A 12836-nucleotide genomic window follows, 5' to 3' on the forward strand; every position below is an offset into this window, starting at 1 on the left:
CATTTTAAATAAAACCATCATTATGTATTGAGCTCTTAGACACTATAGCACATACAGGTAGCTTGCTGTATGCCGAGTCCTATCTAGATAAACAGCCTAACCAAGTAAGTTTTGAGAGTTTTTTCAGTTGGCTTAGGTTAACACTCGATCAAGCCCCGTGGTCTAGTAAGGTCTCACTTCTCTGTTCTGCAGACCACCAACATCTTTACTAACCACTAGCATGTAAAAACATTCTTATACCACTAGCATGTAAAATATTTTTTATACTTCATATATCTAACCAAGGCATCTGTTGCAGCAGACCAAAAAGATCCAAGCCTGAGTTTTAGAAGTTTAGGATCAAAATCTGTAACCATCATAAAATACACACCTATGAAGGGAAGAAAGAAGAAAAACAAACCTGTGATGAAAGAAAATTCCTAGGAATGAAAGATTTTCTGTAAGTATTAGATGAACAGCATAAGGATCAGTTTCTGATTAATTTAAGATAGCTGACAGAGAAAAACTCTGTTACCTTATTATGTGTTAAGGTTACCCTCAGGTCTGGTTTTATGATACCATATGCTGTCAGTAGATCTTGGACTTTTTTCAGTTCTTCTTTACATTTTCTATTTGTTGAGTAAAACTGCTTTCTTACAGGAAGATTCTTAAACAACCTTAGGACTGTTACTGTAGTACCTGCAAGCAAGTGACAAAAAATAAGTAGAAATTACACTGAAAGCACACCACTGACTGGATACTGAGGAAACTTCATTTTTACTTGAAGACACCTGTCTGTATGCTACTGCATACAAAATAAACCATAGTAACCCTAAATTAGATATTAGCATGAGAAGAAATATACCAAATTAGCAGTCATCCTTCCCCAAAAAGTATCCATAGAGCTGCAATTCCTCTCCTTTAGAGTTACGATTGCAGCATTAAGCTTTCTTTGGTACACACTGACAATAGCGAGAATCAGCACTAAATAAAGCTGAAGACTCTTTCAGTGCATATTAAGTTAACTTTCACTAGTAAAATGATTAACAGACTAGAATCTAATCGGACATATCTGGAGGCAAAGGAACACTGTGCTCCATTAAGGCCCTTCACAAGCATTTGCTTCAGGGTAGTATCTGAAGAGCCAGATCCCTCTGTTCAAGGCAAAGTACACAGTAAGAGGAGGAATATTCATCAGCCAACACAATCACATAAATTCCTAGCCCGTAAGGATGTTGCAAAATATTAAATATATGTCACAGAATTCAGTCAATCATTCAACAGTTTTGACAAAAGACAAGACAACGCAACCCACAGGCTTTCTGGCTATAGAAAATACTACAGTCTAAATCTTAAAAAGAGTCCCTGATTAAAATTAGCTAAAATTAGAGTTCTCAGCTTCAGCTCTTTCTTCAGTATCTGCCCACTGACTAGCCCTCAGCAGCTTCTTTTGGCTTAATGGCTCCCTGCAGCCAGTTAGCACTGAGGACGGGAGCTGGGTCGACAGCCAGCTCCCCGTTGCTGTAGGAGCACTGCAGCCAGCTGGGAGGCAGCTTATGGGCACAATATTGACAAGCAGCCACTGCAACTCAGCTGGGAAAAGCTAAGCTTTATGGAAAAGCTGCAACTGCTTCCTCAGGAGCTCTCTGTTGTCACAAGAAAGGAGCACCCCTCTTCTGGGAATACACACCGGCTGGAGTGTGAATGCAAGGACACAGTGTGGTCTTAACGGTCCTCCTTGCTGAGCAACAATTAGCTGAGCAGAGCACAAAGTAGAGCAGATGCCACCCCAAACCTACACCACATCTGAACCACCAAGGCTGCCTCTGAGACGAGGGCAACCTTTTATCTTTCACACAAACATGCAGAAGGATTTCTAGCAACACACCCTTCCTGCAGGTTAGAAAGAACTGTGACTTTGCCTGGTCCTAGAGCCATGCTGCTTCCAACAACTCCTTCATATAGCAGCAGGGCAACTCTTAACTCCTTTAAACAATGATTTTGCTGTGTACAGAAACATTATTTTGGTCCTGAACAAATCCTTCATACACTTATACAGTAAGTCTGCGTGGACCTGGAGCACTGAATTTTTATAGCTTTTATTTTCACTGTCAGCTTGAAGAAGTGAGTCAGAGAAGGAGAAACTAGTTTATAATTACTATCTAAAGCAACTTCCAAGACATATTATTTCTAACAATAATAACACATTCTCGGTTAACAGACATAAGGCAAGAAATGTTTATAGCTGCAAAGATTTCATACTCAGCCTTCAAGTACAGAACAGGCATTTCAACATGAAATAGACCCTCAGAGAAATATAAAATACTTCTGTCACAGCACAACACCAGAACAATGATATCCTCCTACCTTGCCCAAGATGGGAAGGCTTTTTAGAAGTTACATGCCCATTGCTATCCAAAGCATACTGAGTGCTGAAATCATCATCAGCTGTCTTTGTTGTGATCAAAACCTGAAAAGAGTGATTTAAAAAACTTATGTTAATCAAGGATTCACAAAGTTCAGAATGAGCTTAGATAAGCTTTGCTACCACTCTTACCATTACATTATTTTAATCACCACAGTTACATTTAATTAGTTTATAACTTTTTTTTCTACAGGTGTTTCTTACAGAAACACTCTGCATTATTACTCATTTTTCCATCCATTTAACTAAAAGCCACGCATTTCTATCACACTAATACACAAAGCATAGCAATCCCTACTACTTACAACACACACTCCTCTCTGCTTTTCTAACACAAGTTAAACAAACAACTAAATTGATAATTTTGCATTTTCATCCTTCATGAGAGAAGGTATACTATGACAACTTCTTAAATTCATGTGAGATTCCACAAACATAATAACTACTGTCAAACAAACAGTACCTTTCCACACCCAAACATATCTAGCAATCAGTAGTAGCATGTTTTGTAAGCTATTATGGTAATACACAGATCAGCTTTAGCAGTCATAAACCAGAAGTTCAATAAAACTACAGTTCCTTAAGTTCAGGTATCAACATTCTGAACAATAGAGCCACTGCACTTTAACCGCCTAAAAGACACAAAGGTTATCACACATACAGAGCTTCAGGATATTTTGGTTTATTTTAGTGTCTCATATGAATCATTTAGAGTTCAGCCACGCCTCGGAGAGAAAAAACAGTAATTGATTAATTGGAAACAACAATATTAAAGACATACTTAAGGGCCAATAGTGAAGTACCTCTTAACTGAAACTTCAGGGGGCAGTTTGGGTAGGCAGAATGCAATCAATGCCAGGAGTGTTTAATTAACATAATTACTGATTAAAGGATTAAAGTAATACCTATTAAAGTACTTAATACACTCAGGCCACCTCCCATCTCTTATGAAATGTATCACAGAGCTGATTAAAAGCTCAGAACAGATGGCATCCTGCTCTGACGACACATTAGAAGGAACCAATGATTGAGGTCTGTCATCATCTGTCAAAACGCCAACACTTTTGAAAGCATCTTTGGAAATCTCCATCCAAACATACAACCCACTCCTGCTTAGTGCAATGTGAATGTAGCCCAAGGTAGCAAGGAGTCAAACTCTAACATCTCTCCTGGCTTTGACAGTTGACTGTTCCAATCAGACACAGGTATCAGCATCTTCTTGCAGGATCTAATCCTTGGCAGACTTAGAAAGAAGAATGCAAAACTTGACCTTGGCGCAGCATGAATACAGAAAGGCAGAGCACAATGGAACCGATAGATGCTGTGCCTTTCCTTACAGCCTGAACACTTCTCAGATGGTTCTGAACAAACTTACTTTCAGTCAACAAGTTAAATCCTAAATATCAGTACGCTGTCAGTCCTCTTAACACAAACATATGGATCAGACTCGAATAGGCCAGGGAGCAGGTTCCTGTTTACTCATATGGACAACAAAGTTTGTGCAATTGCAGTCATATATATGTCAAGGAGCAATATGGAGCCCAGCAAGATCCCATGACTGCTGATCACCTAGATAACATCAGGACAGAAATCATTACTGGAATGGTAGCTATGTGGGCCATCAGTTCCCTGAAATTATTTCTCCTGGCTACCATCTGCTGTTCCTCATTTTGATTTACCCTAATTCAAGTAGCAAACTCAGCCATACTCTTTGACATTATATTTGCTGACAATACTAAAGAGAATAAGCCAGTGTTCTAAGAAATCACATATCTATACCCTGATACAAAAGAAAAGGAAACACTAAGCAAACTCTGACCTATTCTGACTGAGGAAAATAAATAGATCACTGCTGTGACCAGTATGACAGAAAGGCAGGACTGACACTAACAAATCCATACTGCTTCCTAACCATATGACATGACTTCTGGGGAGCAGGGGGAAAGGCAGCATACACAAGCCAAACTATTTGGAAGACATATCCCTGCCAGGCTGCTGGAACAATTTGAAGTCTTTGCACTGATATTTTAATAAAACTTTCACAAACACACACAAAAAAAATCACAACACAAAAGACTAGACACACTTACAGCAACTGCTCACCTCTGATATGCAGCAAATTGATCCCAAAGCTTCCCCGCGGAAACCGTATGTTGTCAACCTTTCAAGGTCCTCGGAGGAGCTTATTTTTGAGGTGTAGTGTTTAATTGCCATAACTGGAACATCAGCTACCTTGATTCCATTGCCATTGTCTCTTACTTCTATTTTGTTAAATCCATAATTCTCCTAAAAAAAGAATAAAATATAATGGGAGCACTAAAACAACCAGAATTAAGACTCAAGTTTGAAGCAGCTAAGGTTACAGCTTCTAGCCATCCAGATAGAAGTGAGAGTTTTGCTTATTTGGAGAAACTGAGCAACCATTTAATGTCTCTGTTTAAAAAAAAAAAAAGAAAAAAAAAGAAAAATACAACATGTTAGGATAGTAGTGATGGTTTCTCTAATTAAATAATGTAATTCATACCCTGTGGTTTGGAAACAGCATGTTAATATAAATGCAGTGAAATTAAAACAGGAATTAAGTAAATTTTTTTTAAACTATGATGAAATTTGCAAAACCTAAGCTCAGAAAGAGATCTATAGCTGGAAAGCTAAAGACTTTTTAACCTCTTTTTACCTCCCTTACCTATTTGGTATCAATTTTTTTGAAATCACCACAAATCCAGCCCTGCATCCATTAAAGTCAGTGGGCCCTCACTTAGAATTGTTTTCAATTTCAGTCTTGATTTATGTGATTTCACTACTTCAGTAGTTTTCCACTCTCTATATTGTGTCTCAATATACAGATGCTGACATCCTAATGGGGGCAAGGCATGAATGTGGACAGAAATAAGAAAGCTTGTGAAGAGGTACAATACTTGACAGAAAGAAGTAAAGGTTCCTAGAGGCTCTTTTAAAAACAGCTTGCAAGGAAACAAAGTTCAATCTTTGTGATTTACCTTTACATACATGCAACACAATTTTACAGCATTCCAATTTAAATATGTAATTTCAATAAGCACCAGTATAAATAGGGTAAAACTCTGAAAATCCAGATAATTAGGAGAGCTAAATGAAAGATGGAATTCAGGTTCTATAACATCTCAAACACTTGCAGCAAACAAATGCTTCCTTCCAGCTACATTATAATCTGCACATGTAAATTGCACCCAAAAGAATCACAAGCCAGGAGGAGAAAGTAATTAGAGCTGCAGGATCACTAACTAAACTTCTTTTACAGAAGCATGCCTGGCTCTTTGAAAAGATTATGATATAACATACAGAAAAATCTGCTATAGTGTGTAATACATCTAGGCAACCTTAAAACTGCTTTTGCTTAGAATGAACATCTTGAATGAATGGCTACCACCACGGATACTGTACAGAGTATGTGATGGTTGCTCACAGAAAGCTGACTGATTAAACAGAACTAATTTTATTGTTCATCTGGGCATATACTGAAAACAGTTACGAAAAAATATAATGTACTCCCAGGGTTATTTCTTGAAGTAAAAAAACTATGCAATTAAAACCAAATGGAATGTATCTAAAGATAATACCTGTATTCACACATAATCTGCATTAGGAAACACCAAAAGCCTCTGAGGTAGGCACAGAACTTATATAACTGATACACAATAGAAACGTGGGTACATTTCACTTTCCGTATTAGCGAATGGTGCTAAAGCTATCTTTGGGTGAAAAACAATGCTTTTGCTAATATTTGAGTCAACCTCCTACTGGGAAGCAGAACAGAACCTAAGCAATACACTTCAACTGAACATAAAAACACATAAGGAGATATAAATGGGAAACCTTCTGCCCCACTGCCGAATGCACTAACAAAGGGTTTGAGCATTTTCCAATGAACACCTGTTTTCTATTCTAATTTTTACCTCCAGACCACTTAACTGCTTAGGAAAAGTGAGATTTATCTCCTTCACCTTGCATCAAAATATTACATGAATGATTCTCTATTTCTTTTCTAATATTATTCATTTTCACTTGCACACATTTTACTTAAAATATTACAATGCTTAAATTTTGTATTCTGTAACACCTTCCACCATGCTACACGACCTAAATACTACTGAGGTCATCATCTCATGAGAAGTTAAGTTGCTCTACCAGATCACTGATGCCAAACCATATGGTTCAACTCCCTCCTCTTTCACTAATGACTGCATGGTCCCATCGTTGTTTCAGCTACAGCTCTGTTACTCATAAGAACTCGAAGGTCAATTCAGCTTATTAAACTGGCACAAATAATCCACTTTGATTGCCAGGTTACTTTTCTTTTGCATTAGCAAGACGAACAGATCATGAGAGGTAGAAAAGTCTAACAATGCCGTGCAGATGATATAGGACTTTGCTTTCCAGGAGATGAGATGGAGCAGATGTACACCGGAACCTCACCTTGAGCTAAACTTGCTATGAGAAGGTTCTAAGGATTAAAGCTCCCACTTCATGCATTGGAAAAAAAGTTATAGAAACAAGTGTCTGCCTTTTACAACAGCCATTTCATATAATAGTAGCAAACCTGTAGCTAAAATTCATCCTTCCTGAACCCCAATTTTGCTCCAACTACTAACACAGGCTGTTGCTCATCTTCTCTGTTAATTAAAATATGCAGGTCTCAGTCAGACTGTGCAGATTATTCTCATAAATTCCTGTTGTTAGAGATAAGTCAGGGAAACTGACAGACTGATGCCCATGGAGTCTCTTTATCCATATACAAGCAATTATATTGCTGCATCAATGGTTTTTAGTATTTTTTTAACCGGAAGGCAGGACATCATGTCAAGAATAAAACCATCATTCTACAGATGCTTAACGCACAGCCATGCCACAGAGGCAGTTGACCCCGCTGTTAACAAGGCAAGCTCTAGCATGTTTACATTTCTAAAAGCAATAAAGCTGAGGTTCAAATTAATAAATAGATACCACTCAACACCTTACAGAAAGGCCACAGTTCAGTTTCTAATCAAATTACTTGCTTTTAATTGTAATTAAAGTAGTATCACATTATCTAAAACTACAATATAAGCTGATGTTTTCCCCAGTGCTGTGTAAAAGCTAGGTGATACACAGTGCAAAGATGCTCAAAAACATCACCTATTGGAGTTTGGTCAACCAAGAAGTTAACAAGAGTATAACACTAGTCAAACCTTCCCACTACAACTGACCACTGCCATGGTTTCTACCTGAGAACCATTCCACCTGCAAGTTAAGTCTCCAAAAAAGTCATTCCTGTCTTTGTTCAGGCAAGCTGGGTAACAAGTCTGAATGAATCAGCTAGCCTTCCTAATCCATCTGAAAAAGATTAAAACAATTAAAATGTTGCCAGTTTCAGGCAAAAACCATCAAGCTGTAAAATGAAATTTCAAAGTTTCCGTTCTCTATTATGCTTTTGAACTAATCCAGAGTTAATGTGGTTGTTGAGCTCTATTATGTGGTCGACCTTATTTAAATTTCACACACGGAAAATAGTATTTTGATATAAAAATATTCTTATCACAAAAAATCCCAGAAGAAATCCACTATTTTACAGTATTACTGTGTACAGCTGTACAAAGTGCAGGTTTTCTCTTTTGCCCTACTACCTACAGAAGAACAATCAGCAAATCTCATTTACTCACTGACAACCTGTGTAAAGCCAGGTTGGTTTGCTTGTTTGACAAATACAGTGATTTGGATTGGGCTGAACTGACAAAGAATGTAATAGCAGAGCAGATGACTCATGCACTGGAAATGGTTGAAAATGCTCTTTTTAATTGATTTTGGACCTCTCACTATGGAAACAGCTGGTTATTGCACTGTGAAACCCATGCTGATTAGAGGGCTTTCTCCTCTGGCTATCTGCATGGCTATACATTGGCACTCCAGTAAAAGAGACAAGGTTTGTTCTAACAATTTTTGAATGCTCCAAAACCTTCTGTTGATTTCTTGCAGTTCTTGATCAGCTCACAGGATCTGATTCTGATACCCTTACCCCCAGAACTATGTACACACTACTCACTTTGGAGTTACTCATGAAGCAAGATACTATGCAGTCTAAATATTGAGAAGACAGAGATCATCACAGACCATTGTGAAGACAGAGTATCTTCAGCTCACTTAGGGCAAATAACAAATAAGCATGTTCCTTGGAATCTGCAGGAAACCATACTCAGATGGAAAATACTTGAGACTCATTCAGAAGGTAGCAGTGACATGGACAAAGACACAAGCAGGAATTGAATTGCCCACCTAATTAAAAGCATTTGTCTAAGACTTAATTCAAGAATAGCTTATACATTCACTGTTATTTTCAGGAAAGGAAATTGGATGCAATTCTGGATACATCCATTTATACAGACTATAACAACACACATTCTTACTAAGTAGGAGATACTGCTACTATGCAGCTGTTGACAAAATACTGCAAAACAAGAAATGCTCATGGCAGCAAGAGAAGCTGATCAGTTAGCCATTTTACCCGATTTGGGGAAAAAAAGCACAGGTTCTTTATTATAAGCAATATTTTCTATTTTCAGAAAGTGTCCTTGAGTGATATGCCAACTTTTTTTTAATATCTTATAAAAATAAAATGTCAGAAGTAGCCAGAGCTCACCGTGCTAATTAGGGACCATGTGGTAATTTATATTACAAAAACATCTAGCATGGCCGTTGACTATTTCCATTGTTTCCATCTTCACCTTCCTGACAGTATTTTGTAATGAGCATTAAATATGCCAGTCTAGCAGTGAAACTGAAGTCCAACACCTTTTAAAACAAGCTATTAGTCAGAAAAAGTAATTTGTAAGTAGGAAAAGAAATATTAAAGAAGTTGACAGTTTTTCCCCAAGATACACTCAGAAGCACAAATATGCCCTACTGTTTCAGTGGGGCCTCAAAAATGTTAATGGAAACTGATTTGGGACCATTTTTATTTGAAGTTAAAATATATATCTACAAATACTACTAATACCCTTCCATTTCCCAAACCATGACAGCCTAAAAAATACATTTGCAGCGGAACAACTTTCCTTGCATCTTATTTTACATCCAATTCTTTTTAAGAGAAAGAAAGAGAACTTACCAGTTTAATATCAATATTTGTGGCATTGGCATCCAAGGAATTTTCTATCAGCTCCTTCACCACGCTGACAACTGATGTAATCACCTGAGAACTTGAAAGGAGACGAATAATCTCTGCCGACAGCTGTTTCATAGTGCAATAAGATTCAGAGAAACTGCATAGAAAGATAACAGAAAAAGAATGTGAAAGACACATTACAAATACACATTTCTAAGTTATTGTTTCATAGCAACTTTTAAATGTAGGCGAAACATAACACTACGGCTGACAAGTAAAAGTTCAAGATACAGAAGGACCCCGCTCCCTCTGCAGTCAGTGGGAGTTTGACTTGTGGAAGAAACAGAACACAGGTCTAGACTAGAAAACACTAATTTAAGTAGATTAAATTTCTAATAAAAAACCTCAAGAATTCAGAGATATACTGAGCATAACAGTGTATTATCTCACACTTATATCATCTCCTCCAAATTACTATAACATGTGGTTGTGATCTTGCAATGACAACAGAGTAGACGGACCAGATGGTAATGCAGAGTGCTAGTCAGAAATGTCTTCAGCTAGGATATTTACCCAGCATCAAGTCTAATTCCAGCACTGATGCAAAAAAACCCCCAAACCCAAACACCCAACATTTTGGGTTTTTTTTGTGTTTGGTTTTTGTTTTGTTGTTTTGGTTTTTTTGTTTGTTTGTTTGTTTTGTGGTTTTTTTGTTGTTGTTGTTGTTGTTTTTTGTTTTTTGTTTTTTTTTTTTACAAACTCCTCACATCATTTTTCCCTGCCTACATTTAAAATTTCTGAGCTCAGCACTGCTGTGTTGTGTGTATGATTCATCAAAGAAATATAACTGGAAGGTAACCGTTTTGGAGGTGGGAAAGAAGTGGGGAGGAAGCACAGTGGTGCTGAGGCAGAAGTCATATTCAAAACTCAAAAAACTTCAACTCAAAAAACTTCTGAATTACAACCTTGTCTTTCTGATCTGACTTACTGTGTGCCCTCAGGCAGGTCAGTTTATTTCTGTGTCTCTGTATCTTCCACTTGAAAATGGAGATGCCTCATACTATAAGCCAATGGAGATTTTTTTTTTTAATCACTGAAAAACTTAAAAAGGGTTATAAAATTCCTGCTGCATTATAGACACAGTCTACTATGAAGAGACTGTAAGTGGATCTGTAAATTTTTGCATGCCCTTCTGTTTAAGTACCCAAGTACTGTAGACATAATTAACCAATCTCCAGGAAAAATCTGTCAATCCTTGTAGCCAGATGCAAAGAACTCAACAACAGTTTTTCATGCATATGAGAAAGGGAGGAAAAAGAGCATTGCTAGACAGCTCTTTGCACCTCAAGAATGGTTCAAGGCTTGGGTTTCTTCTCTCCACAGTGGCAGTCTTTACTGGGTTATGTTACGTAATGTTATTTACATTGAAAGACAAACAATCCCGGCAGTCCTGCCTTCCCCATTGATTCAGTCCAAGCTATCTGCTGGAGAACACAGATCACACACTCAGCATCCGTCCCAAGGATATGAGCATGTGTGGAGGAATGGAGCAAACCCAGATTTCCTCCTGACAAGACTCAGGACACAGCAAGGGACTATGGCCAGCATCCCAGGGCAACACTATCCTGCAGGGTATATGCAGTTGATACAACAACTACAGGACACTTCTTTGCCACGCTTTGCCACGATATCCTTCTAAAGACTGCCAGTCTTTAAACATAAAAGACAAAGCAAAACCATGGTTACTTGGGGAAAAAAAAGGTACAGTGTTTCGAAGAGAAAGCAGCATTAATTCTAAGAACAGCAACAAAGAGGTTTTCTCTTTTTACTTGTTATTTACTCCCAAAGGGAGTTTGCCTTTCAGATGTGATAAAAAGATCTGACAAATCAGTTTTCCACCAAACAAACTGGAAAAGAAGAGGAGCATGGGAAGATGTGTATTGTTGAAGACAAACCAATATTAATCATGTACATGCATTCCGGAAGGCAAGTTTCCTCACGCATTATACAGGACTCCCATGTCAAGTGCTTCATGATTTACTAATGACAAGTGCCAGATCAGAGCTGAGTATGTTCATCAAAAGACACTAATTGAGACAAGGTAGGGTCTTAAAACAGAAACGTTGCAGAACCCAAAGACAAATTTCCTATGAGGCGTGACTGATGCAGGCGATTTGGGAGAGGAACTAGCTCCTGGCGTGCCCTCCCTTTCCCTGGACCCAAACCAGCCCACGCAGGACCGCCAGCTGCTCGCTGGAGAGCAGAGGGAGGACGTGCATGGCCATACAGCCATGCTGGCCACATCTCGGGGACACCTGCTGGGAGGGAGGGACCTCTGGTACTTGCTACCTATGGAAATGCATCCAGCCCCTGATTACTTTTAGCTAAAGATAGGTATTTCAGCTCAAGCCACATTGCTACTATAACTCCTCACCGACCGGACGTATTACAGTCTGTGCTCCGTGGGAAGGCACAGTATCTTCTGTGTTTGAGCACCATCACCGATGCAATCCTTTGACCCCTCTGAATGAAGTCAGACACCCCACCGACGGGGGCCCTCTGAACAGCTGTAACACTGCACACCATCAGGTAAACTGCGAACAAAAGCTCCTTAAACTTCATAGTTGTGGCCTCACAGATTTCTGGAGCAGCACCCAAACGCCACTCCAACAGCCACCTTTCTCAGGAGTCCACCAGCACACATACTCCGGTAATTCTTCAGTTTACGAGAAGAAAAACAAAAAAAAAAAGCGGGGGGGGGGAGAAAAGCTGCAGATAGAACCTGCGGACGGTCACCCTCGAGCTTCCCTAAAACCGCACGAACAGCCCCCAGTCCCCGGTCCAGCTTTTCGTCAAGAAAAGCTGGGCGTGCCGCGCCAACAGCAGCGTCGCCGCGCCCCTCGGCCAGGCGAGGGGAGGGGAGGCGAGGCGAGGGACGCGCGGCTCCCGCCCCAGCCAGCGGGCCTCGCTCCTCAGCAGGACCTGGCCCCGCACACGGGGACGCCGCGCCGGGCCCGGGCCCAGGCCCAGGCCCAGGCCCGGGCCTACCGCGCAGCCCGGGGCGGCAGCGGTTCCCGCCGCGGTGCCGCCAGCTGCCCGGGGGAAGCGGCGTCCCCGCCCCGGCCGCGGCCTCCGGGGAGGCGGCGGCGCTTCCCGCGGCGGGCGGGCGGCAGGCGGGCAGCCGCCCCGCGCCGCCCCGCGCCGCCCCTGGCCCCTCCGCCCTTCCTGGGCGCCCGCCCCCCGCAGGGCCCCGGGGCTGCGCTACCTGCGCGTCCGCAGCGCTGCCGCCGCCACCGCCGCCTCTCCCGCTGCCTC

General features: G+C 40.3%; 1 protein-coding gene across 2 annotated transcripts in view; it reads right to left on the reverse strand.

The window, feature by feature from the left end:
* The window catches only part of PMS1 (PMS1 homolog 1, mismatch repair system component), a 48232-nt gene extending 35399 nt beyond the window's left edge, over positions 1-12833 (reverse strand). The window contains exons 1-5 of one of the 2 annotated variants that reach the window (XM_069781904.1): positions 12787-12833; positions 9525-9678; positions 4508-4690; positions 2347-2449; positions 515-678 (exon numbers count right to left, since the gene is read on the reverse strand). In XM_069781904.1, coding sequence (XP_069638005.1) covers positions 515-678; positions 2347-2449; positions 4508-4690; positions 9525-9656 — 582 coding nt within the window. In that variant the 5' untranslated portion in view covers positions 9657-9678; positions 12787-12833. Of the gene's footprint in view, positions 1-514; positions 679-2346; positions 2450-4507; positions 4691-9524; positions 9679-10864; positions 10890-12786 lie in introns of those variants that run through there. The other variant, XM_069781905.1, reaches the window with a different exon arrangement.
* Between the last annotated feature and the right edge of the window lie 3 nt (positions 12834-12836).

The sequence above is a fragment of the Haliaeetus albicilla genome, chromosome 4, assembly GCF_947461875.1.
Source record: "Haliaeetus albicilla chromosome 4, bHalAlb1.1, whole genome shotgun sequence".
Taxonomy (NCBI): Eukaryota; Metazoa; Chordata; class Aves; order Accipitriformes; family Accipitridae; genus Haliaeetus; species Haliaeetus albicilla.